At 44.7% G+C, this 24,085-nt stretch overlaps 1 protein-coding gene across 3 annotated transcripts in view; it reads left to right on the top strand.

The window, feature by feature from the left end:
- The window catches only part of tmem63a (transmembrane protein 63A), a 92,367-nt gene that overhangs the window by 33,413 nt on the left and 34,869 nt on the right, over window positions 1-24,085 (top strand). For all 3 annotated transcript variants that reach the window (XR_010012344.1, XM_062994684.1, XM_062994683.1), the window contains exons 12-16: window positions 1,184-1,317; window positions 2,539-2,715; window positions 2,851-3,004; window positions 3,377-3,483; window positions 3,566-3,652. Coding sequence is in view for 2 of the 3 variants with exons in the window: in XM_062994684.1 (XP_062850754.1) it covers window positions 1,184-1,317; window positions 2,539-2,715; window positions 2,851-3,004; window positions 3,377-3,483; window positions 3,566-3,652 (659 nt within the window). In the remaining variant the exon portion in view is untranslated. The remainder of the gene's footprint in view (window positions 1-1,183; window positions 1,318-2,538; window positions 2,716-2,850; window positions 3,005-3,376; window positions 3,484-3,565; window positions 3,653-24,085) is intronic.

Genomic DNA, 24,085 nt, shown 5'->3' with positions numbered 1-24,085 from the left:
CTCCAGTCTATTTTCTATGTTTTTGTGCCAGCAGTAGGGTCCTGTTGGGTCTCTTACCTTAGCAACTACACTGATCAGCCATAACATTAAAACCACCTCCTTGTTTCTACACTCACTGTCCATTTTATCAGCTCCACTTAACATATAGAAGCACTTTGTAGTTCTACAATTACTGACTGTAGTCAATCTGTTTCTCTACATACCTTTTTAGCCTGCTTTCACCCTGTTCTTCAATGGTCAGGACCACCACAGAGCAGGTATTATTTAGGTGGTGGATCATTCTCAGCACTGCAGTGACACTGACATGGTGGTGGTGTGTTAGTGTGTGTTGTGCTGGTATGAGTGGATCAGACACAGCAGCGCTGCTGGAGTTTTTAAATACCATGTCCACTCACTGTCCACTCTATTAGACACTCCTACCTAGTTTGTCCACCTTGTAGATGTAAAGTCAGAGACGATCACTCATCTATTGCTGCTGTTTAAGTTAGTCAACTTTTAGACCTTCATTAGTGTTCACAGGACGCTGCCCACGGGGCGCTGTTGGCTGGATGTCTTTGGTTGGTGGACTATTCTCAGTCCAGCAGTGACAGCAGTGAGGTGTTTAAAAACTCCATCAGTGCTGCTGTGTCTGATCCACTCATACCAGCACAACACACACTAACACACCACCACCATGTCAGTGTCACCGCAGTGCTGAGAATGATCCACCACCCAAATAATACCTACTATGTGGTGGTCCTGGGAGAGTCCTGACCATTGAAGAACAGCATGAAAGGAGGCTAACAAAGCATGCAGAGAAACAGATGGACTACAGTCAGTAATTGTAGAACTACAAAGTGCTTTTATATGGTAACTGGAGCTGATAAAATGGACAGTGAGTGTAGAAACAAGGAGGTGGTTTTAATGTTATGACTGATCGGTGTATATCTTCTACCATAATAACATTTCATTCAGATGTCGAAAAGTTTGAGATGGCACTTGTAACATGTGCCTGCAGGCCAACTTGGTTAAGGTTCATTATCCACTATTTGAATAATCATGTGTTCCCATCTTTCATATTTTTTTTTCTTCCATCTGTGTCTAGAGGTCAACTAAAATGCCAAAGCCACCAAGTTTGTTTAATGTCTTCAGGAGACTAGTTAAACTAACATTAATATGTACTCATGTGTGCATGCATTTATAGGTTGATGCTATAGAATACTACAGTTCCCAGGAGGCTGGACTTACAGAGGAAGTGTTGAAACTTAAGAACTGTAATGAGCAGCGTGCACTGGGAATGGCCTTTGTCACCTTCCAGACTGACTCTATGGCAGCTTAGTAAGTATTTATATATTCAACACTGGCATACAGTAGTTAGATTGAAAACCATTCTAAAATGATGACAAATGCATATTTTGTATTATATTTAATTATATTATATTAAAAAATGATCAATAATTTACATGGACACACCTCCAATCTCATCTGCATAAATGGAACAAGTGACTTATGGAGATTAAACCAATCATAAGCATTGCTACTTTTAGCAGTGGGTGTCCTGCAAAGATCACATTAAGAGCACAATGCAATGCTAAGAAGGTAAACAGAACCCAAGAGACAAAAGAATGACCCAGTCAGAAGTAAATTACAACAAAATGTTTTAAAAAGGAGCCAACAGTTTAGAAATGCATTAATAAACTGTTTCAATAAACATTTAACTAGGAAACATGAACAAGTATTGTGAAAAGCCAACATTGCTCCACTTTCGACTTTTATGTACTTAACATTATCCCAAAAGGCTTACGGTTATGGAGGTGTTTTTGTCACATGTCAGAGGACTATCTATTTAAAGGTGTAGACCAGCCACTTCCTGAATGATTGACCACTGTTTCAAGTTCCAGTTTTGTATATATTTCCAGATTAGTATATTTAAATAACTTAAACTTAAATTTTGAAGCATAGGGTAATGCTTGTTTAGACCTTATGTTCAGCAGGGCAAATCAATGGCAGTGCCATTTAGAGTCTAATAGCATTTTTTCCATCTAGAAATAAAATAACAATTTAAAAGCTTATTTCTATTGCCGCTCAGGTGGCGCAGCGGTAAGCACACACGCTAGAACACCAGAGCTGGGATCTCGAATACATTGTATCAAGTCTCAGCTCTGCCTGCCAGCTGGGCTGAGAAGCCACATGAACAACGATTGGCCTGTTGTTCATATAGGGGTGGGATATTAAGCCGGATAGGGACGCTCTCATGACTGATGCAACTATGACCTCTGCTGGCTGATTGATGGTGCCTGCACAGAGATGAGGAAAAGGTGTGTATCTCCGTACACAGTGCTGATCCGCTTATTTGTATCATTATATGTATTGTAATTATCTGATTTGTGATAAATATGCAAATATTAGGAAGGTAAATAAAGTTACTCTTCAAGAAGAAAAAACCTTCAAATGTTGAACAATCACAGATAACAGTTTAAATCTGTATTAAATATTTATTTGTTTATGTTGTTGAGAGTGGATTTATGAATTGACCATGTGTATTGTCCTGTCTTTCAGTATTCTGAAGGACTTTAATGCTCTTGACTGTGGATCTGGGGAAATAACCGGAGAAGGCATGGTGAGAAAAATGTCCTGTGGTTGTGGTAGAGAGCCTCAACCTTCATCCTGCAGTGAATGCTTAAAAGTAAAAAACTGGAAAGTCAGCTACGCACCCCATCCAAATAATATCCACTGGTAGGTCATGCAGTAAATTGTTTTGTTTTTCTTAAAACAGCTCATTTTAAATTTCCTAAATAAGCCTATATTGCATGATAATTTGATCTTTTCCACTTTTATATGTATAATCTAATTTTTTTTTTTCTTTACTAGGGAAAATCTGTCAGTGCAGGGCTTAAAGTGGTGGTCCCGTTGTATGCTGCTCAACATCTTGCTCTTCATCATGCTCTTCTTCCTCACCACACCCTCAATAATTATCTCCACCCTAGACAAGTTTAAAGTCACACAACCCATCTACTACCTAAAAGTGTGTAACTGCACTACAGATCACACATTTATGCTGAAACTATTTACTGTATTTGTAGTGATTATTAATGCTGATGTAACATAGCCTATTGTAACTTAAATTTTTTACATATATTATGCCTCTCATTGCTGACTGCTGGTTGGCATCTGTATGTTGATTGTTTGGTTATGGCAAATTCATTTCTTTTCCTTTGTGGAGCTGAATTTGCACAGTCATTATTCAGATAGCTAAAATTAATTATTTCTTCCCAACTGCATTTTAAACGTGCAGGTGTGTTAATGTATTAGGATGTTTTTATTTTTATTTTGTGTGGTTCCTCTGAACCACACTTATTTGCTACTTATATTTCCTTTTGTGTTTCTGATCTATCAGAGTGCTGTTATCAGTCAGTTCTTCCCAACCCTGCTCTTGTGGTCATTTTCTGCATTGTTACCTACTATAGTCTACTATTGTACGGTGCTGGAAGCCCATTGGACCAGGTACATGCACATAAAAAACACTTGCAAATGCAGACTTGTACTTACAAGAAGTTCAATGAATTAATGTAGAAACTCTGTGTAGGTCAAAAGAGAATATAAGTATGATGTATAAGCTGTACATCTTCCTGCTTTTTATGGTGCTCATCTTGCCATCACTGGGACTCACCAGGTAAGTGTTCTGTTCTAATTCTTCTGCTTTTTTTATTGCAACAACAATTTAATATTGGCGTTCCAAAAAATCAAATGTTTAATGTTTTTAATGTACCCAATTTTTTATAACAGTCAAATGTACCTTTTTATTATATTAAATATATTTAAGGCCCTACCTAATTCACGGATATACAATTTACTGTGAAATTTTGTTGTTGTAGCAATTTAACATTTTTCATTCGCTTGGCATTCAAGTGTCAGGTTTACTGCACTATGAGGCGGTTCTAGCAATCCTATGGCAATTCAGTTTGCAAGCGGTTAAAGTCTAAAGCAGCTAAAAACACTACTTAGGTAACTGAGTTTTAAAAACGTGCAATTTAGTTCTGTGGATGCCGGGGGAGCAGGGAGGGTTGTCAAAACACGGATTTTTTTTTTTTTTTTGAGACCATTGCTGGATGTTTGAGCTTTTCATTTAACCATTAAGGTAGGCTATGCTGTGTATTATAGCTTCCATCTATTCTATCATTAGTGTAAATTAATGACTGCCGTGACAGTGGCAAAGGCGCTGTCAAGAAGGTCAAAACAAGAAGGTCCTGGGTTCGATCCCCAGGTGGGGCGCTCCGGGCCCTTTCTGTGTAGAGTTTTCACGTTCTTCCCATGTCTGTGTGGGTTTCCTCCGGGAGCTCCAGTTTCCTCCCACAGTCCAAAGACATACAATTGAGGTGAATTGGAGATACAAAATTGTCCATAACTGTGTATGACATTAAACTTGTGAAATTATGAATCTTGTGTAACCAGTAACTACTGTTTCTGTCATGAATGTAACCAAAGTGTGTAAACCATGACGTTCAAAAATCCAAAAAAAAAAAAAAAAATAATAATAATAATAATAACTAGAGATGTGCATTTCCGGAGAAAATGCGAGTGTGATTGCCGTGTGCTGGTCGGGCGGGAGCGCGTAACCCAATGCTTTATCCAAGTTGGGGTGTCATCAGGGGGCTTTACGATTTAAAATTGGAACGGCGTCGATATCTCGAACTTTCAAAAAATGAATGGAAGTGAATGGAGCCGGAAACCGGGCGTGGCAGGTGGGCGTGGGTTCGAATCCCCATGCTGTACCCATGTTGGGGCGTCATCAGTGGGCTTTACGATATAGAGTTGGAACGGCGTTGTTATCTCGAACTTTCAAAAAATGAATGGAAGTGAATGGGACCAAAAACCGGGCGTGGCAGGTGGGCGTGGGTTCGAATCCCCATGCTGTACCCATGTTGGGGCGTCATCAGTGGGCTTTACGATATAGAGTTGGAACGGCGTTGATATCTCAAACTTTCAAAAAATGAATGGAAGTGAATGGGACCAAAAACCGGGCGTGGCAGGTGGGTGTGGGTTCGAATCCCCATGCTGTATCTGAGTCGGGGTTACATCAGGGGGCTTTACGATATAGAGTTGGAACGGCGTTGATATCTCGAACTTTCAAAAAATGAATGGAAGTGAATGGGGACAAAAACCGGGCATGGCAGGTGGGTGTGGGTTCGAATCCCCATGCTGTACCTGAGTCGGGGTTACATCAGGGGGCTTTACAATTTAGAGTTGGAACGGTGTTGATATCTCAAACTTTCAAAAAATGAATGGAAGTGAATGGAGCCGAAAAACGGGCGTGGCAGGTGGGTGTGGGTTCGAATCCCCATGCTGTATCTGAGTCGGGGTTACATCAGTGGGCTTTACGATTTAGAGTTGGAACGGCGTTGATATCTCGAACTTTCAAAAAATGAATGGAAGTGAATGGGACCAAAAACCGGGCGTGGCAGGTGGGCGTGGGTTCGAATCCCCATGCTGTATCTGAGTCGGGGTTACATCAGTGGGCTTTACGATTTATAGTTGGAACGGCGTTTATATCTCGAACTTTCAAAAAATGAATGGAAGTGAATGGGACCAAAAACCGGGCGTGGCAGGTGGGCGTGGGTTCGAATCCCCATGCTGTTCCTAACTCGGGGTTACATCAGTGGGCTTTACGATTTAGAGTTGGAACGGCGTCGATATCTCAAACTTTCAAAAAATGAATGGAAGTGAATGGGGCTAAAAACCGGGCGTGGCAGGTGGGTGTGGGTTCGAATCCCCATGCTGTACCTGAGTCGGGGTTACATCAGTGGGCTTTACGATTTAGAGTTGGAACGGCGTCGATATCTCAAACTTTCAAAAAATGAATGGAAGTAAATGGGAACAAAAACCGGGCGTGGCAGGTGGGCGTGGGTTCGAGTCCCCATGCTGTATCTAAGTCGGGGTTACATCAGTGGGCTTTACAATTTAGAGTTGGAACGGCGTCGATATCTCAAACTTTCAAAAAATGAATGGAAGTGAATGGGGCTAAAAACCGGGCGTGGCAGGTGGGTGTGGGTTCGAATCCCCATGCTGTATCTGAGTCGGGGTTACATCAGTGAGCTTTACGATATAGAGTTGGAACAGCGTTGATATCTCAAATTTAAAAAAAATGAATGGAAGTGAATGGGGCTGAAAACCGGGCGTGGCAGGTGGGTGTGGGTTCGAATCCCCATGCTGTATCTGAGTCGGGGTTACATCAGTGAGCTTTACGATATAGAGTCGGAACAGCGTTGATATCTCAAATTTAAAAAAAATGAATGGAAGTGAATGAGGCTGAAAACCGGGCGTGGCAGGTGGGTGTGGGTTCGAATCCCCATGCTGTATCTAAGTCGGGGTTACATCAGTGAGCTTTACGATATAGAGTTGGAACAGCGTTGATATCTCAAATTTAAAAAAAATGAATGGAAGTGAATGAGGCTGAAAACCGGGCGTGGCAGGTGGGTGTGGGTTCGAATCCCCATGCTGTATCTGAGTCGGGGTTACATCAGTGAGCTTTACGATATAGAGTTGGAACAGCGTTGATATCTCAAATTTAAAAAAAATGAATGGAAGTGAATGAGGCTGAAAACCGGGCGTGGCAGGTGGGTGTGGGTTCGAATCCCCATGCTGTATCTGAGTCGGGGTTACATCAGTGAGCTTTACGATATAGAGTTGGAACGGCGTCGATATCTCAAACTTTCAAAAAATGAATGGAAGTGAATGGGGCTAAAAACCGGGCGTGGCAGGTGGGTGTGGGTTCGAATCCCCATGCTGTATCTGAGTCGGGGTTACATCAGTGAGCTTTACGATTTAGAGTTGAAAGGGCGACATTATCTCAAACTTTCAAAAAATGAATGGAAGTGAATAAAGTCAAAAACCGGGCGTGGCAGGTGGGCGTGGGTTCGAATCCCCATGCTGTATCTGAGTCGGGGTTACATCAGTGAGCTTTACGATATAGAGTCGGAACGGCGTCGATATCTCGAACTTTCAAAAAATGAATGGAAGTGAATGGGGACAAAAACCGGGCGTGGCAGGTGGGCGTGGGTTCGAATCCCCATGCTCAGTGGGAAGTGAGCGTATCTAAATGCTGTATGTGAGTGGGGTTACATCAGTGGGAAGTGAGCGTATCTAAATGCTGTATAGAAGAGCTACAGTGTGTGTTTGGGGGACGGGGGGGGGTAAATACTTTATCTTTAAATCCTAGCTCTCGATTTGAGTATAGGAAAATCCCATTCTAAAAAATGAATGGAAGTCAATGGGACCAAAAAACGCTACAAAAGCGGGCGTGGCACGTGAACGCGCGGGCGAATCAAAAAGTTGTATACAAGCGCTCCATTCCCGTATGGGCCGGACCATTTGGCGCTGGAACGGGGTCGATATCTCGAAAACTGCGGGAGGAGAAGCACGGACAAAAAACCGGCAGAATAATAACTAGAGATGTGCATTTCCGGAGAAAATGCGAGTGTGATTGCCGTGTGCCGGTCGGGCGGGCGCGTATCCTAATGCTTTATCCAACTCGGGGTGTCATCAGTGGGCTTTACGATTTAGAATTGGAACGGCGTTGATATCTCAAACTTTCAAAAAATGAATGGAAGTGAATGGGACCAAAAACCGGGCGTGGCAGGTGGGTGTGGGTTCGAATCCCCAGGCTGTACCCAAGTCGGGGTTACATCAGTGGGCTTTACGATTTAGAGTTGGAACGGCGTTGATATCTCGAACTTTCAAAAAATGAATGGAAGTGAATGGGACCAAAAACCGGGCGTGGCATGTGGGCGTGGTTTCGAATCCCCATGCTGTACCTGAGTCGGGGTTACATCAGTGGGCTTTACGATTTAGAGTTGGAACGGCGTCGATATCTCAAACTTTCAAAAAATGAATGGAAGTGAATGGGACCAAAAACCGGGCGTGGCAGGTGGGTGTGGGTTCGAATCCCCATGCTGTACCTGAGTCGGGGTTACATCAGGGGGCTTTACAATTTAGAGTTGGAACGGCGTTGATATCTCGAACTTTCAAAAAATGAATAGAAGTGAATGGGACCAAAAACCGGGCGTGGCAGGTGGGTGTGGGTTCGAATCCCCAGGCTGTACCCAAGTCGGGGTTACATCAGTGGGCTTTACGATTTAGAGTTGGAACGGCGTTGATATCTCGAACTTTCAAAAAATGAATGGAAGTGAATGGGGACAAAAACCGGGCGTGGCAGGTGGGCGTGGGTTCGAATCCCCATGCTGTACCTGAGTCGGGGTTACATCAGGGGGCTTTACGATATAGAGTTGGAACGGCGTTGATATCTCGAACTTTAAAAAAATGAATGGAAGTGAATGGGAACAAAAACCGGGCGTGGCAGGTGGGCGTGGGTTCGAATCCCCATGCTGTACCTAAGTCGGGGTTACATCAGGGGGCTTTACGATATAGAGTTGGAACGGCGTTGATATCTCGAACTTAAAAAAAATGAATGGAAGTGAATGGGACCAAAAACCGGGCGTGGCAGGTGGGTGTGGGTTCGAATCCCCATAATGTATCTGAGTCGGGGTTACATCAGGGGGCTTTACAATTTAGAGTTGGAACGGCGTTGATATCTCGAACTTTCAAAAAATGAATGGAAGTGAATGGGACCAAAAACCGGGCGTGGCAGGTGGGTGTGGGTTCGAATCCCCATGCTGTATCTGAGTCGGGGTTACATCAGTGGGCTTTACCATTTACAGTTGGAACGGCGTTGATATCTCGAACTTTCAAAAAATGAATGGAAGTGAATGGGGACAAAAACCGGGCGTGGCAGGTGGGTGTGGGTTCGAATCCCCATGCTGTATCTGAGTCGGGGTTACATCAGTGGGCTTTACCATTTAGAGTTGGAACGGCGTCGATATCTCGAACTTTCAAAAAATGAATGGAAGTGAATGGGGACAAAAACCGGGCGTGGCAGGTGGGCGTGGGTTCGAATCCCCATGCTGTATCTGAGTCGGGGTTACATCAGTGGGCTTTACGATATAGAGTTGGAACGGCGTCGATATCTCAAACTTTCAAAAAATGAATGGAAGTGAATGGGGTCAAAAACCGGGCGTGGCAGGTGGGTGTGGGTTCGAATCCCCATGCTGTATCTGAGTCGGGGTTACATCAGTGAGCTTCACGATATAGAGTTGGAACGGCGTCGATATCTCGAACTTTCAAAAAATGAATGGAAGTGAATGGGGACAAAAACCGGGCGTGGCAGATGGGTGTGGGTTCGAATCCCCATGCTGTATCTGAGTCGGGGTTACATCAGTGAGCTTCACGATATAGAGTTGGAACGGAGTCGATATCTCAAACTTTCAAAAAATGAATGGAAGTGAATGGGGACAAAAACCGGGCGTGGCAGGTGGGCGTGGGTTCGAATCCCCAAGCTGTTTCTGAGTCGGGGTTACATCAGTGAGCTTTATGATATAGAGTTGGAACGGAGTCGATATCTCAAACTTTCAAAAAATGAATGGAAGTGAATGGGGACAAAAACCGGGCGTGGCAGGTGGGCGTGGGTTCGAATCCCCATGCTGTATCTGAGTCGGGGTTACATCAGTGAGCTTTACGATATAGAGTTGGAACGGCGTTGATATCTCGAACTTTCAAAAAATGAATGGAAGTGAATGGGGATAAAAACCGGGCGTGGCAGGTGGGTGTGGGTTCGAATCCCCATGCTGTATCTGAGTCGGGGTTACATCAGTGAGCTTTACGATATAGAGTTGGAACGGCGTTGATATCTCGAACTTTCAAAAAATGAATGGAAGTGAATGGGGACAAAAACCGGGCGTGGCAGGTGGGTGTGGGTTCGAATCCCCATGCTGTATCTGAGTCGGGGTTACATCAGTGAGCTTTACGATATAGAGTTGGAACGGCGTCGATATCTCGAACTTTCAAAAAATGAATGGAAGTGAATGGGTACAAAAACCGGGCGTGGCAGGTGGGTGTGGGTTCGAATCCCCATGCTGTATCTGAGTCGGGGTAACATCAGTGAGCTTTATGATATAGAGTTGGAACGGCATCGATATCTCGAACTTTCAAAAAATGAATGGAAGTGAATGGGGACAAAAACCGGGCGTGGCAGGTGGGTGTGGGTTCGAATCCCCATGCTGTATCTGAGTCGGGGTTACATCAGTGGGCTTTACGATATAGAGTTGGAACGGTGTCGATATCTCGAACTTTCAAAAAATGAATGGAAGTGAATGGGGACAAAAACCGGGCGTGGCAGGTGGGTGTGGGTTCGAATCCCCATGCTGTACCTGAGTCGGGGTTACATCAGTGGGCTTTACGATATAGAGTTGGAACGGTGTCGATATCTCGAACTTTCAAAAAATGAATGGAAGTGAATGGGGACAAAAACCGGGCGTGGCAGGTGGGTGTGGGTTCGAATCCCCATGCTGTATCTGAGTCGGGGTTACATCAGGGGGCTTTACGATATAGAGTTGGAACGGTGTCGATATCTCGAACTTTCAAAAAATGAATGGAAGTGAATGGGGACAAAAACCGGGCGTGGCAGGTGGGTGTGGGTTCGAATCCCCATGCTGTATCTGAGTCGGGGTTACATCAGTGAGCTTTATGATATAGAGTTGGAACGGCATCGATATCTCGAACTTTCAAAAAATGAATGGAAGTGAATGGGGACAAAAACCGGGCGTGGCAGGTGGGTGTGGGTTCGAATCCCCATGCTGTATCTGAGTCGGGGTTACATCAGTGGGCTTTACGATATAGAGTTGGAACGGTGTCGATATCTCGAACTTTCAAAAAATGAATGGAAGTGAATGGGGACAAAAACCGGGCGTGGCAGGTGGGTGTGGGTTCGAATCCCCATGCTGTACCTGAGTCGGGGTTACATCAGTGGGCTTTACGATATAGAGTTGGAACGGTGTCGATATCTCGAACTTTCAAAAAATGAATGGAAGTGAATGGGGACAAAAACCGGGCGTGGCAGGTGGGTGTGGGTTCGAATCCCCATGCTGTATCTGAGTCGGGGTTACATCAGGGGGCTTTACGATATAGAGTTGGAACGGTGTCGATATCTCGAACTTTCAAAAAATGAATGGAAGTGAATGGGGACAAAAACCGGGCGTGGCAGGTGGGTGTGGGTTCGAATCCCCATGCTGTATCTGAGTCGGGGTTACATCAGGGGGCTTTACGATATAGAGTTGGAACGGTGTCGATATCTCGAACTTTCAAAAAATGAATGGAAGTGAATGGGGACAAAAACCGGGCGTGGCAGGTGGGCGTAGGTTCGAATCCCCATGCTGTACCTGAGTCGGGGTTACATCAGTGAGCTTTACGATATAGAGTTGGAACGGCGTCGATATCTCGAACTTTCAAAAAATGAATGGAAGTGAATAAAAGCATAAAAATGGGCGTGGCAGGTGGGTGTGGGTTCGAATCCCCATGCTCAGTGGGAAGTGAATGTATCTAAATGCTGTATGTGAGTGGGGTTACATCAGTGGGAAGTGAGCGTATCTAAATGCTGTATAGAAGAGGTACAGTGTGTGTTTGGGGGAGGGGGGGGTAAATACTTTATCTTTAAATCCTAGCTCTCGATTTGAGTATAGGAAAATCCCTTTCTAAAAAATGAATGGAAGTCAATGGGACCAAAAAACGCTACAAAAGCGGGCGTGGCACGTGAACGGGCGGGCGAATCAAAAAGTTGTATACAAGCGCTCCATTCCCGTATGGGCCGGACGATTTGGCGCTGGAACGGGGTCGATATCTCGAAAACTGCGGGAGGAGAAGCACGGACAAAAAACCGGCAGAATAATAATAATAACTAGAGAGTGCATTTCCGGAGAAAATGCGAGTGTGATTGCCGTGTGCCGGTCGGCGGGCGTGCGCAGGTCGGGGGTGCGCATGCGTTTAGAAGTGGTGCGTGGGGTGTGAATACTTTCTCTCAGACAGGCCACTGTATCTGTGTACAAGCTGTGGTGTGAGCACAAGTTCACTCTGGGTGTGTTTGAAAAGCCAAACCTGTAAATAAATGCATTTCTGCACGTTTCTACTGCTTACAAATCAGTACTCATTCATTTACATGTGATTATCACTGTAGGGGCCATGGTATTGCGCAATCTATGATCGGCTGTGTCTCATTTACAGCTTTCAGGCAGAGTGCACTCACACTTCGGTCCCTACTTTAGCATATTAGCCATTCCCATTGATTTTAATGCATTCATTAGCCTTAAAGCTAACGGATATAATATCTTTTTTTCTGTTGTAACGTGAATGATTTGACGCTCACTGCTAAGTGTAAATGGACTATAATTTCATTCTGTGCAGTGTTTTCATCTTAACAATCACTAATACTTTAGTTACAGACCAAAATAAGTCAGATTTTTTGACGGCCGCCATTTTCTGTTCTCAGAACGGCCTGAACATGTCGGCTACGTCATCACGTTGACGTTGTGTGGAAAGCCAAAGGTGTCAAATTTTTTGTCCAAAAATTCGGGCAAAAACGGGCATAAATGCCACACGGATGGGCGTATCCGAATGATTTTTTGGATTTGGGCGCTAATTAATGACCCGGTCGATCAAGGGTTGGAACGGCGTTGATAGCTCGAAATTTTTTTCAAAATGAATGGGAGTCAATGGGGCAAAACGGGCACCTTAAAACGGGCACTGTCGGCACAGTGTTGGTTCGATCCAAAAGCTGTATACAAGCGCACCATTCCCGTATAGGCCGGACGATTTGGCGCTGGAACGGGGTCGATATCTCGAAAATTGCGGACGAAGAAACGCGGACAAAAAACGGGTGGAATGGTGATAATATATTGAAAACGAAAATAACAATATCAATAGTGTGCTTGCCTTTAGGCAATCACACTAACTAGAGAGTGCATTTCCGGAGAAAATGCGAGTGTGATTGCCGTGTGCCGGTCGGCGGGCGTGCGCAGGTCGGGGGCGCGCATGCGTTTAGAAGTGGTGCGGTGCGTGGGGTGTGAATACTTTCTCCCAGACAGGCCACTGTATCTGTGCACAAGCTGTGGTGTGAGCACAAGTTCACTCTGGGTGTGTTTGAAAAGCCAAACCTGTAAAAAAATGCATTTCTGCACGTTTGTACTGCTTACAAATCAGTACTCATTCATTTACATGTGATTATCACTGCAGGGGCCATGGTATTGCGCAATCTATGATCGGCTGTGTCTCATTTACAGCTTTCAGGCATAGTGCACTCAGACTTCGGTCCCTCTTTTAGCATTTAGCAATTCCCATTGATTTCAATGCATCCGTTAGCCTTGAAGCTAACGGATATAAATATCTTTGTTTCTGTTGCAGCGCGAACGATATGACGCTCACTGCAAAGTCTAACTGCACTATAATTTCATTCTGTGCAGCGTTTTCATCTTAAAAATCACTAATACTTTAGTTACAGACCAAAATAAGTCAGATTTTTTGGCGGCCGCCATTTTCTATTCTCAGAACGGCCTGAAGATGCCGTCTACGTCATCACGTTGACGTTCTGTGGAAAGCCAAAGGTGTCAAGATTTTTGTCCAAAAATTCGGGCAAAAACGGGCATAAATGCCACACGGATGGGCGTATCCGGATGATTTTTTGGATTTGGGCGCTAATTAATGACCCGGTCGATCAAGGGTTGGAACGGCGTTGATAGCTCGAAATTCATTTCAAAATGAATGGGAGTCAATGGGGAAAAACGGGCACCTTAAAACGGGCACTGTGCCCACAGTGTTGGTTCGATCAAAAAGTTGTATACAAGCGCTCTATTCCCGTATGGGCCGGACGATTTGGCGCTGGAACGGGGTCGATATCTCGAAAACTGCGGGAGAAGAAGCACGGACAAAAAACGGGCAGAATAATAATAATATATTGAAAACGAAAATAACAATAACAATAGTGTGCTTGCATTCTGCAATCACACTAACTAGAGAGTGCATTTCCGGAGAAAATGCGAGTGTGATTGCCGTGTGCCGGTCGGCGGGCGTGCGCAGGTCGGGGGCGCGCATGCGTTTAGAAGTGGTGCGGTGCGTGGGGTGTGAATACTTTCTCCCAGACAGGCCACTGTATCTGTGCACAAGCTGTGGTGTGAGCACAAGTTCACTCTGGGTGTGTTTGAAAAGCCAAACCTGTAAAAAAATGCATTTCTGCACGTTTGTACTGCTTACAAATCAGTACTCATTCATTTACATGTGATTATCACTGCAGGGGCCATGGTATTGCGCAATCTATGATCGGCTGTGTCTCATTTACAGATTTCAGGCATAGTGCACTCAGACTTCGGTCCCTCTTTTAGCATTTAGCAATTCCCATTGATTTCAATGCATCCGTTAGCCTTGAAGCTAACGGATATAAATATCTTTGTTTCTGTTGCAGCGCGAACGATATGACGCTCACTGCTAAGTCTAACTGCACTATAATTTCATTCTGTGCAGCGTTTTCATCTTAAAAATCACTAATACTTTAGTTACAGACCAAAATAAGTCAGATTTTTTGGCGGCCGCCATTTTCTATTCTCAGAACGGCCTGAAGATGCCGTCTACGTCATCACGTTGACGTTCTGTGGAAAGCCAAAGGTGTCAAGATTTTTGTCCAAAAATTCGGGCAAAAACGGGCATAAATGCCACACGGATGGGCGTATCCGGATGATTTTTTGGATTTGGGCGCTAATTAATGACCCGGTCGATCAAGGGTTGGAACGGCGTTGATAGCTCGAAATTCATTTCAAAATGAATGGGAGTCAATGGGGAAAAACGGGCACCTTAAAACGGGCACTGTGCCCACAGTGTTGGTTCGATCAAAAAGTTGTATACAAGCGCTCTATTCCCGTATGGGCCGGACGATTTGGCGCTGGAACGGGGTCGATATCTCGAAAACTGCGGGAGAAGAAGCACGGACAAAAAACGGGCAGAATAATAATAATATATTGAAAACGAAAATAACAATAACAATAGTGTGCTTGCATTCTGCAATCACACTAACTAGAGAGTGCATTTCCGGAGAAAATGCGAGTGTGATTGCCGTGTGCCGGTCGGCGGGCGTGCGCAGGTCGGGGGCGCGCATGCGTTTAGAAGTGGTGCGGTGCGTGGGGTGTGAATACTTTCTCCCAGACAGGCCACTGTATCTGTGCACAAGCTGTGGTGTGAGCACAAGTTCACTCTGGGTGTGTTTGAAAAGCCAAACCTGTAAAAAAATGCATTTCTGCACGTTTGTACTGCTTACAAATCAGTACTCATTCATTTACATGTGATTATCACTGCAGGGGCCATGGTATTGCGCAATCTATGATCGGCTGTGTCTCATTTACAGATTTCAGGCATAGTGCACTCAGACTTCGGTCCCTCTTTTAGCATTTAGCAATTCCCATTGATTTCAATGCATCCGTTAGCCTTGAAGCTAACGGATATAAATATCTTTGTTTCTGTTGCAGCGCGAACGATATGACGCTCACTGCAAAGTCTAACTGCACTATAATTTCATTCTGTGCAGCGTTTTCATCTTAAAAATCACTAATACTTTAGTTACAGACCAAAATAAGTCAGATTTTTTGGCGGCCGCCATTTTCTATTCTCAGAACGGCCTGAAGATGCCGTCTACGTCATCACGTTGACGTTCTGTGGAAAGCCAAAGGTGTCAAGATTTTTGTCCAAAAATTCGGGCAAAAACGGGCATAAATGCCACACGGATGGGCGTATCCGGATGATTTTTTGGATTTGGGCGCTAATTAATGACCCGGTCGATCAAGGGTTGGAACGGCGTTGATAGCTCGAAATTCATTTCAAAATGAATGGGAGTCAATGGGGAAAAACGGGCACCTTAAAACGGGCACTGTGCCCACAGTGTTGGTTCGATCCAAAAGTTGTATACAAGCGCTCTATTCCCGTATGGGCCGGACGATTTGGCGCTGGAACGGGGTCGATATCTCGAAAACTGCGGGAGAAGAAGCACGGACAAAAAACGGGCAGAATAATAATAATATATTGAAAACGAAAATAACAACTAGAGAGTGCATTTCCGGAGAAAATGCGAGTGTGATTGCCGTGTGCCGGTCGGCGGGCGTGCGCAGGTCGGGGGCGCGCATGCGTTTAGAAGTGGTGCGGTGCGTGGGGTGTGAATACTTTCTCCCAGACAGGCCACTGTATCTGTGCACAAGCTGTGGTGTGAGCACAAGTTCACTCTGGGTGTGTTTGAAAAGCCAAACCTGTAAAAAAATGCATTTCTGCACGTTTGTACTGCTTACAAATCAGTACTCATTCATTTACATGTGATTATCACTGCAGGGGCCATGGTATTGCGCAATCTATGATCGGCTGTGTCTCATTTACAGCTTTCAGGCATAGTGCACTCAGACTTCGGTCCCTCTTTTAGCATTTAGCAATTCCCATTGATTTCAATGCATCCGTTAGCCTTGAAGCTAACGGATATAAATATCTTTGTTTCTGTTGCAGCGCGAACGATATGACGCTCACTGCAAAGTCTAACTGCACTATAATTTCATTCTGTGCAGCGTTTTCATCTTAAAAATCACTAATACTTTAGTTACAGACCAAAATAAGTCAGATTTTTTGGCGGCCGCCATTTTCTATTCTCAGAACGGCCTGAAGATGCCGTCTACGTCATCACGTTGACGTTCTGTGGAAAGCCAAAGGTGTCAAGATTTTTGTCCAAAAATTCGGGCAAAAACGGGCATAAATGCCACACGGATGGGCGTATCCGGATGATTTTTTGGATTTGGGCGCTAATTAATGACCCGGTCGATCAAGGGTTGGAACGGCGTTGATAGCTCGAAATTCATTTCAAAATGAATGGGAGTCAATGGGGAAAAACGGGCACCTTAAAACGGGCACTGTGCCCACAGTGTTGGTTCGATCAAAAAGTTGTATACAAGCGCTATATTCCCGTATGGGCCGGACGATTTGGCGCTGGAACGGGGTCGATATCTCGAAAACTGCGGGAGAAGAAGCACGGACAAAAAACGGGCAGAATAATAATAATATATTGAAAACGAAAATAACAATAACAATAGTGTGCTTGCATTCTGCAATCACACTAACTAGAGAGTGCATTTCCGGAGAAAATGCGAGTGTGATTGCCGTGTGCCGGTCGGCAAGCGTGCGCAGGTCGGGGGTGCGCATGCGTTTAGAAGTGGTGCGGTGCGTGGGGTGTGAATACTTTCTCTCAGACAGGCCACTGTATCTGTGCACAAGCTGTGGTGTGAGCACAAGTTCACTCTGGGTGTGTTTGAAAAGCCAAACCTGTAAAAAAATGCATTTCTGCACGTTTCTACTGCTTACAAATCAGTACTCATTCATTTACATGTGATTATCACTGTAGGGGCCATGGTATTGCGCAATCTATGATCGGCTGTGTCTCATTTACATCTTTCAGGCATAGTGCACTCAGACTTCGGTCCCTCTTTTAGCATTTAGCAATTCCCATTGATTTCAATGCATCCGTTAGCCTTGAAGCTAACGGATATAAATATCTTTGTTTCTGTTGCAGCGCGAACGATATGACGCTCACTGCCAAGTCTAACTGCACTATAATTTCATTCTGTGCAGCGTTTTCATCTTAAAAATCACTAATACTTTAGTTACAGACCAAAATAAGTCAGATTTTTTGGCGGCCGCCATTTTCTATTCTCAGAACGGCCTGAAGATGCCGCCTACGTCATCACGTTGACGTTCTGTGGAAAGCCAAAGGTGTCAAGATTTTTGTCCAAAAATTCGGGCAAAAACGGGCATAAATGCCACACGGATGGGCGTATCCGGATGATTTTTTGGATTTGGGCGCTAATTAATGACCCGGTCGATCAAGGGTTGGAACGGCGTTGATAGCTCGAAATTCATTTCAAAATGAATGGGAGTCAATGGGGAAAAACGGGCACCTTAAAACGGGCACTGTGCCCACAGTGTTGGTTCGATCCAAAAGCTGTATACAAGCGCTCTATTCCCGTATGGGCCGGACGATTTGGCGCTGGAACGGGGTCGATATCTCGAAAACTGCGGGAGAAGAAGCACGGACAAAAAACCGGCAGAATAAGAATAATATATTGAAAACGAAAATAACAATAACAATAGTGTGCTTGCATTCTGCAATCACACTAACTAGAGAGTGCATTTCCGGAGAAAATGCGAGTGTGATTGCCGTGTGCCGGTCGGCGGGCGTGCGCAGGTCGGGGGCGCGCATGCGTTTAGAAGTGGTGCGGTGCGTGGGGTGTGAATACTTTCTCCCAGACAGGCCACTGTATCTGTGCACAAGCTGTGGTGTGAGCACAAGTTCACTCTGGGTGTGTTTGAAAAGCCAAACCTGTAAAAAAATGCATTTCTGCACGTTTGTACTGCTTACAAATCAGTACTCATTCATTTACATGTGATTATCACTGCAGGGGCCATGGTATTGCGCAATCTATGATCGGCTGTGTCTCATTTACAGATTTCAGGCATAGTGCACTCAGACTTCGGTCCCTCTTTTAGCATTTAGCAATTCCCATTGATTTCAATGCATCCGTTAGCCTTGAAGCTAACGGATATAAATATCTTTGTTTCTGTTGCAGCGCGAACGATATGACGCTCACTGCAAAGTCTAACTGCACTATAATTTCATTCTGTGCAGCGTTTTCATCTTAAAAATCACTAATACTTTAGTTACAGACCAAAATAAGTCAGATTTTTTGGCGGCCGCCATTTTCTATTCTCAGAACGGCCTGAAGATGCCGTCTACGTCATCACGTTGACGTTCTGTGGAAAGCCAAAGGTGTCAAGATTTTTGTCCAAAAATTCGGGCAAAAACGGGCATAAATGCCACACGGATGGGCGTATCCGGATGATTTTTTGGATTTGGGCGCTAATTAATGACCCGGTCGATCAAGGGTTGGAACGGCGTTGATAGCTCGAAATTCATTTCAAAATGAATGGGAGTCAATGGGGAAAAACGGGCACCTTAAAACGGGCACTGTGCCCACAGTGTTGGTTCGATCCAAAAGTTGTATACAAGCGCTCTATTCCCGTATGGGCCGGACGATTTGGCGCTGGAACGGGGTCGATATCTCGAAAACTGCGGGAGAAGAAGCACGGACAAAAAACGGGCAGAATAATAATAATATATTGAAAACGAAAATAACAATAACAATAGTGTGCTTGCATTCTGCAATCACACTAACTAGAGAGTGCATTTCCGGAGAAAATGCGAGTGTGATTGCCGTGTGCCGGTCGGCGGGCGTGCGCAGGTCGGGGGCGCGCATGCGTTTAGAAGTGGTGCGGTGCGTGGGGTGTGAATACTTTCTCCCAGACAGGCCACTGTATCTGTGCACAAGCTGTGGTGTGAGCACAAGTTCACTCTGGGTGTGTTTGAAAAGCCAAACCTGTAAAAAAATGCATTTCTGCACGTTTGTACTGCTTACAAATCAGTACTCATTCATTTACATGTGATTATCACTGCAGGGGCCATGGTATTGCGCAATCTATGATCGGCTGTGTCTCATTTACAGCTTTCAGGCATAGTGCACTCAGACTTCGGTCCCTCTTTTAGCATTTAGCAATTCCCATTGATTTCAATGCATCCGTTAGCCTTGAAGCTAACGGATATAAATATCTTTGTTTCTGTTGCAGCGCGAACGATATGACGCTCACTGCAAAGTCTAACTGCACTATAATTTCATTCTGTGCAGCGTTTTCATCTTAAAAATCACTAATACTTTAGTTACAGACCAAAATAAGTCAGATTTTTTGGCGGCCGCCATTTTCTATTCTCAGAACGGCCTGAAGATGCCGTCTACGTCATCACGTTGACGTTCTGTGGAAAGCCAAAGGTGTCAAGATTTTTGTCCAAAAATTCGGGCAAAAACGGGCATAAATGCCACACGGATGGGCGTATCCGGATGATTTTTTGGATTTGGGCGCTAATTAATGACCCGGTCGATCAAGGGTTGGAACGGCGTTGATAGCTCGAAATTCATTTCAAAATGAATGGGAGTCAATGGGGAAAAACGGGCACCTTAAAACGGGCACTGTGCCCACAGTGTTGGTTCGATCCAAAAGTTGTATACAAGCGCTCTATTCCCGTATGGGCCGGACGATTTGGCGCTGGAACGGGGTCGATATCTCGAAAACTGCGGGAGAAGAAGCACGGACAAAAAACGGGCAGAATAATAATAATATATTGAAAACGAAAATAACAATAACAATAGTGTGCTTGCATTCTGCAATCACACTAACTAGAGAGTGCATTTCCGGAGAAAATGCGAGTGTGATTGCCGTGTGCCGGTCGGCGGGCGTGCGCAGGTCGGGGGCGCGCATGCGTTTAGAAGTGGTGCGGTGCGTGGGGTGTGAATACTTTCTCCCAGACAGGCCACTGTATCTGTGCACAAGCTGTGGTGTGAGCACAAGTTCACTCTGGGTGTGTTTGAAAAGCCAAACCTGTAAAAAAATGCATTTCTGCACGTTTGTACTGCTTACAAATCAGTACTCATTCATTTACATGTGATTATCACTGCAGGGGCCATGGTATTGCGCAATCTATGATCGGCTGTGTCTCATTTACAGATTTCAGGCATAGTGCACTCAGACTTCGGTCCCTCTTTTAGCATTTAGCAATTCCCATTGATTTCAATGCATCCGTTAGCCTTGAAGCTAACGGATATAAATATCTTTGTTTCTGTTGCAGCGCGAACGATATGACGCTCACTGCAAAGTCTAACTGCACTATAATTTCATTCTGTGCAGCGTTTTCATCTTAAAAATCACTAATACTTTAGTTACAGACCAAAATAAGTCAGATTTTTTGGCGGCCGCCATTTTCTATTCTCAGAACGGCCTGAAGATGCCGTCTACGTCATCACGTTGACGTTCTGTGGAAAGCCAAAGGTGTCAAGATTTTTGTCCAAAAATTCGGGCAAAAACGGGCATAAATGCCACACGGATGGGCGTATCCGGATGATTTTTTGGATTTGGGCGCTAATTAATGACCCGGTCGATCAAGGGTTGGAACGGCGTTGATAGCTCGAAATTCATTTCAAAATGAATGGGAGTCAATGGGGAAAAACGGGCACCTTAAAACGGGCACTGTGCCCACAGTGTTGGTTCGATCCAAAAGTTGTATACAAGCGCTCTATTCCCGTATGGGCCGGACGATTTGGCGCTGGAACGGGGTCGATATCTCGAAAACTGCGGGAGAAGAAGCACGGACAAAAAACGGGCAGAATAATAATAATATATTGAAAACGAAAATAACAATAACAATAGTGTGCTTGCATTCTGCAATCACACTAACTAGAGAGTGCATTTCCGGAGAAAATGCGAGTGTGATTGCCGTGTGCCGGTCGGCGGGCGTGCGCAGGTCGGGGGCGCGCATGCGTTTAGAAGTGGTGCGGTGCGTGGGGTGTGAATACTTTCTCCCAGACAGGCCACTGTATCTGTGCACAAGCTGTGGTGTGAGCACAAGTTCACTCTGGGTGTGTTTGAAAAGCCAAACCTGTAAAAAAATGCATTTCTGCACGTTTGTACTGCTTACAAATCAGTACTCATTCATTTACATGTGATTATCACTGCAGGGGCCATGGTATTGCGCAATCTATGATCGGCTGTGTCTCATTTACAGCTTTCAGGCATAGTGCACTCAGACTTCGGTCCCTCTTTTAGCATTTAGCAATTCCCATTGATTTCAATGCATCCGTTAGCCTTGAAGCTAACGGATATAAATATCTTTGTTTCTGTTGCAGCGCGAACGATATGACGCTCACTGCAAAGTCTAACTGCACTATAATTTCATTCTGTGCAGCGTTTTCATCTTAAAAATCACTAATACTTTAGTTACAGACCAAAATAAGTCAGATTTTTTGGCGGCCGCCATTTTCTATTCTCAGAACGGCCTGAAGATGCCGTCTACGTCATCACGTTGACGTTCTGTGGAAAGCCAAAGGTGTCAAGATTTTTGTCCAAAAATTCGGGCAAAAACGGGCATAAATGCCACACGGATGGGCGTATCCGGATGATTTTTTGGATTTGGGCGCTAATTAATGACCCGGTCGATCAAGGGTTGGAACGGCGTTGATAGCTCGAAATTCATTTCAAAATGAATGGGAGTCAATGGGGAAAAACGGGCACCTTAAAACGGGCACTGTGCCCACAGTGTTGGTTCGATCCAAAAGTTGTATACAAGCGCTCTATTCCCGTATGGGCCGGACGATTTGGCGCTGGAACGGGGTCGATATCTCGAAAACTGCGGGAGAAGAAGCACGGACAAAAAACGGGCAGAATAATAATAATATATTGAAAACGAAAATAACAATAACAATAGTGTGCTTGCATTCTGCAATCACACTAACTAGAGATGTGCATTTCCGGAGAAAATGCGAGTGTGATTGCCGTGTGCCGGTCGGCGGGCGTGCGCAGGTCGGGGGCGCGCATGCGTTTAGAAGTGGTGCGGTGCGTGGGGTGTGAATACTTTCTCCCAGACAGGCCACTGTATCTGTGCACAAGCTGTGGTGTGAGCACAAGTTCACTCTGGGTGTGTTTGAAAAGCCAAACCTGTAAAAAAATGCATTTCTGCACGTTTGTACTGCTTACAAATCAGTACTCATTCATTTACATGTGATTATCACTGCAGGGGCCATGGTATTGCGCAATCTATGATCGGCTGTGTCTCATTTACAGATTTCAGGCATAGTGCACTCAGACTTCGGTCCCTCTTTTAGCATTTAGCAATTCCCATTGATTTCAATGCATCCGTTAGCCTTGAAGCTAACGGATATAAATATCTTTGTTTCTGTTGCAGCGCGAACGATATGACGCTCACTGCAAAGTCTAACTGCACTATAATTTCATTCTGTGCAGCGTTTTCATCTTAAAAATCACTAATACTTTAGTTACAGACCAAAATAAGTCAGATTTTTTGGCGGCCGCCATTTTCTATTCTCAGAACGGCCTGAAGATGCCGTCTACGTCATCACGTTGACGTTCTGTGGAAAGCCAAAGGTGTCAAGATTTTTGTCCAAAAATTCGGGCAAAAACGGGCATAAATGCCACACGGATGGGCGTATCCGGATGATTTTTTGGATTTGGGCGCTAATTAATGACCCGGTCGATCAAGGGTTGGAACGGCGTTGATAGCTCGAAATTCATTTCAAAATGAATGGGAGTCAATGGGGAAAAACGGGCACCTTAAAACGGGCACTGTGCCCACAGTGTTGGTTCGATCAAAAAGTTGTATACAAGCGCTCTATTCCCGTATGGGCCGGACGATTTGGCGCTGGAACGGGGTCGATATCTCGAAAACTGCGGGAGAAGAAGCACGGACAAAAAACGGGCAGAATAATAATAATATATTGAAAACGAAAATAACAATAACAATAGTGTGCTTGCATTCTGCAATCACACTAACTAGAGAGTGCATTTCCGGAGAAAATGCGAGTGTGATTGCCGTGTGCCGGTCGGCGGGCGTGCGCAGGTCGGGGGCGCGCATGCGTTTAGAAGTGGTGCGGTGCGTGGGGTGTGAATACTTTCTCCCAGACAGGCCACTGTATCTGTGCACAAGCTGTGGTGTGAGCACAAGTTCACTCTGGGTGTGTTTGAAAAGCCAAACCTGTAAAAAAATGCATTTCTGCACGTTTGTACTGCTTACAAATCAGTACTCATTCATTTACATGTGATTATCACTGCAGGGGCCATGGTATTGCGCAATCTATGATCGGCTGTGTCTCATTTACAGCTTTCAGGCATAGTGCACTCAGACTTCGGTCCCTCTTTTAGCATTTAGCAATTCCCATTGATTTCAATGCATCCGTTAGCCTTGAAGCTAACGGATATAAATATCTTTGTTTCTGTTGCAGCGCGAACGATATGACGCTCACTGCAAAGTCTAACTGCACTATAATTTCATTCTGTGCAGCGTTTTCATCTTAAAAATCACTAATACTTTAGTTACAGACCAAAATAAGTCAGATTTTTTGGCGGCCGCCATTTTCTATTCTCAGAACGGCCTGAAGATGCCGTCTACGTCATCACGTTGACGTTCTGTGGAAAGCCAAAGGTGTCAAGATTTTTGTCCAAAAATTCGGGCAAAAACGGGCATAAATGCCACACGGATGGGCGTATCCGGATGATTTTTTGGATTTGGGCGCTAATTAATGACCCGGTCGATCAAGGGTTG

Source organism: Trichomycterus rosablanca, chromosome 1, assembly GCF_030014385.1.
Source record: "Trichomycterus rosablanca isolate fTriRos1 chromosome 1, fTriRos1.hap1, whole genome shotgun sequence".
Classification (NCBI taxonomy): domain Eukaryota; kingdom Metazoa; phylum Chordata; class Actinopteri; order Siluriformes; family Trichomycteridae; genus Trichomycterus; species Trichomycterus rosablanca.
This window is presented reverse-complemented; position numbering and strand designations above follow the sequence as displayed.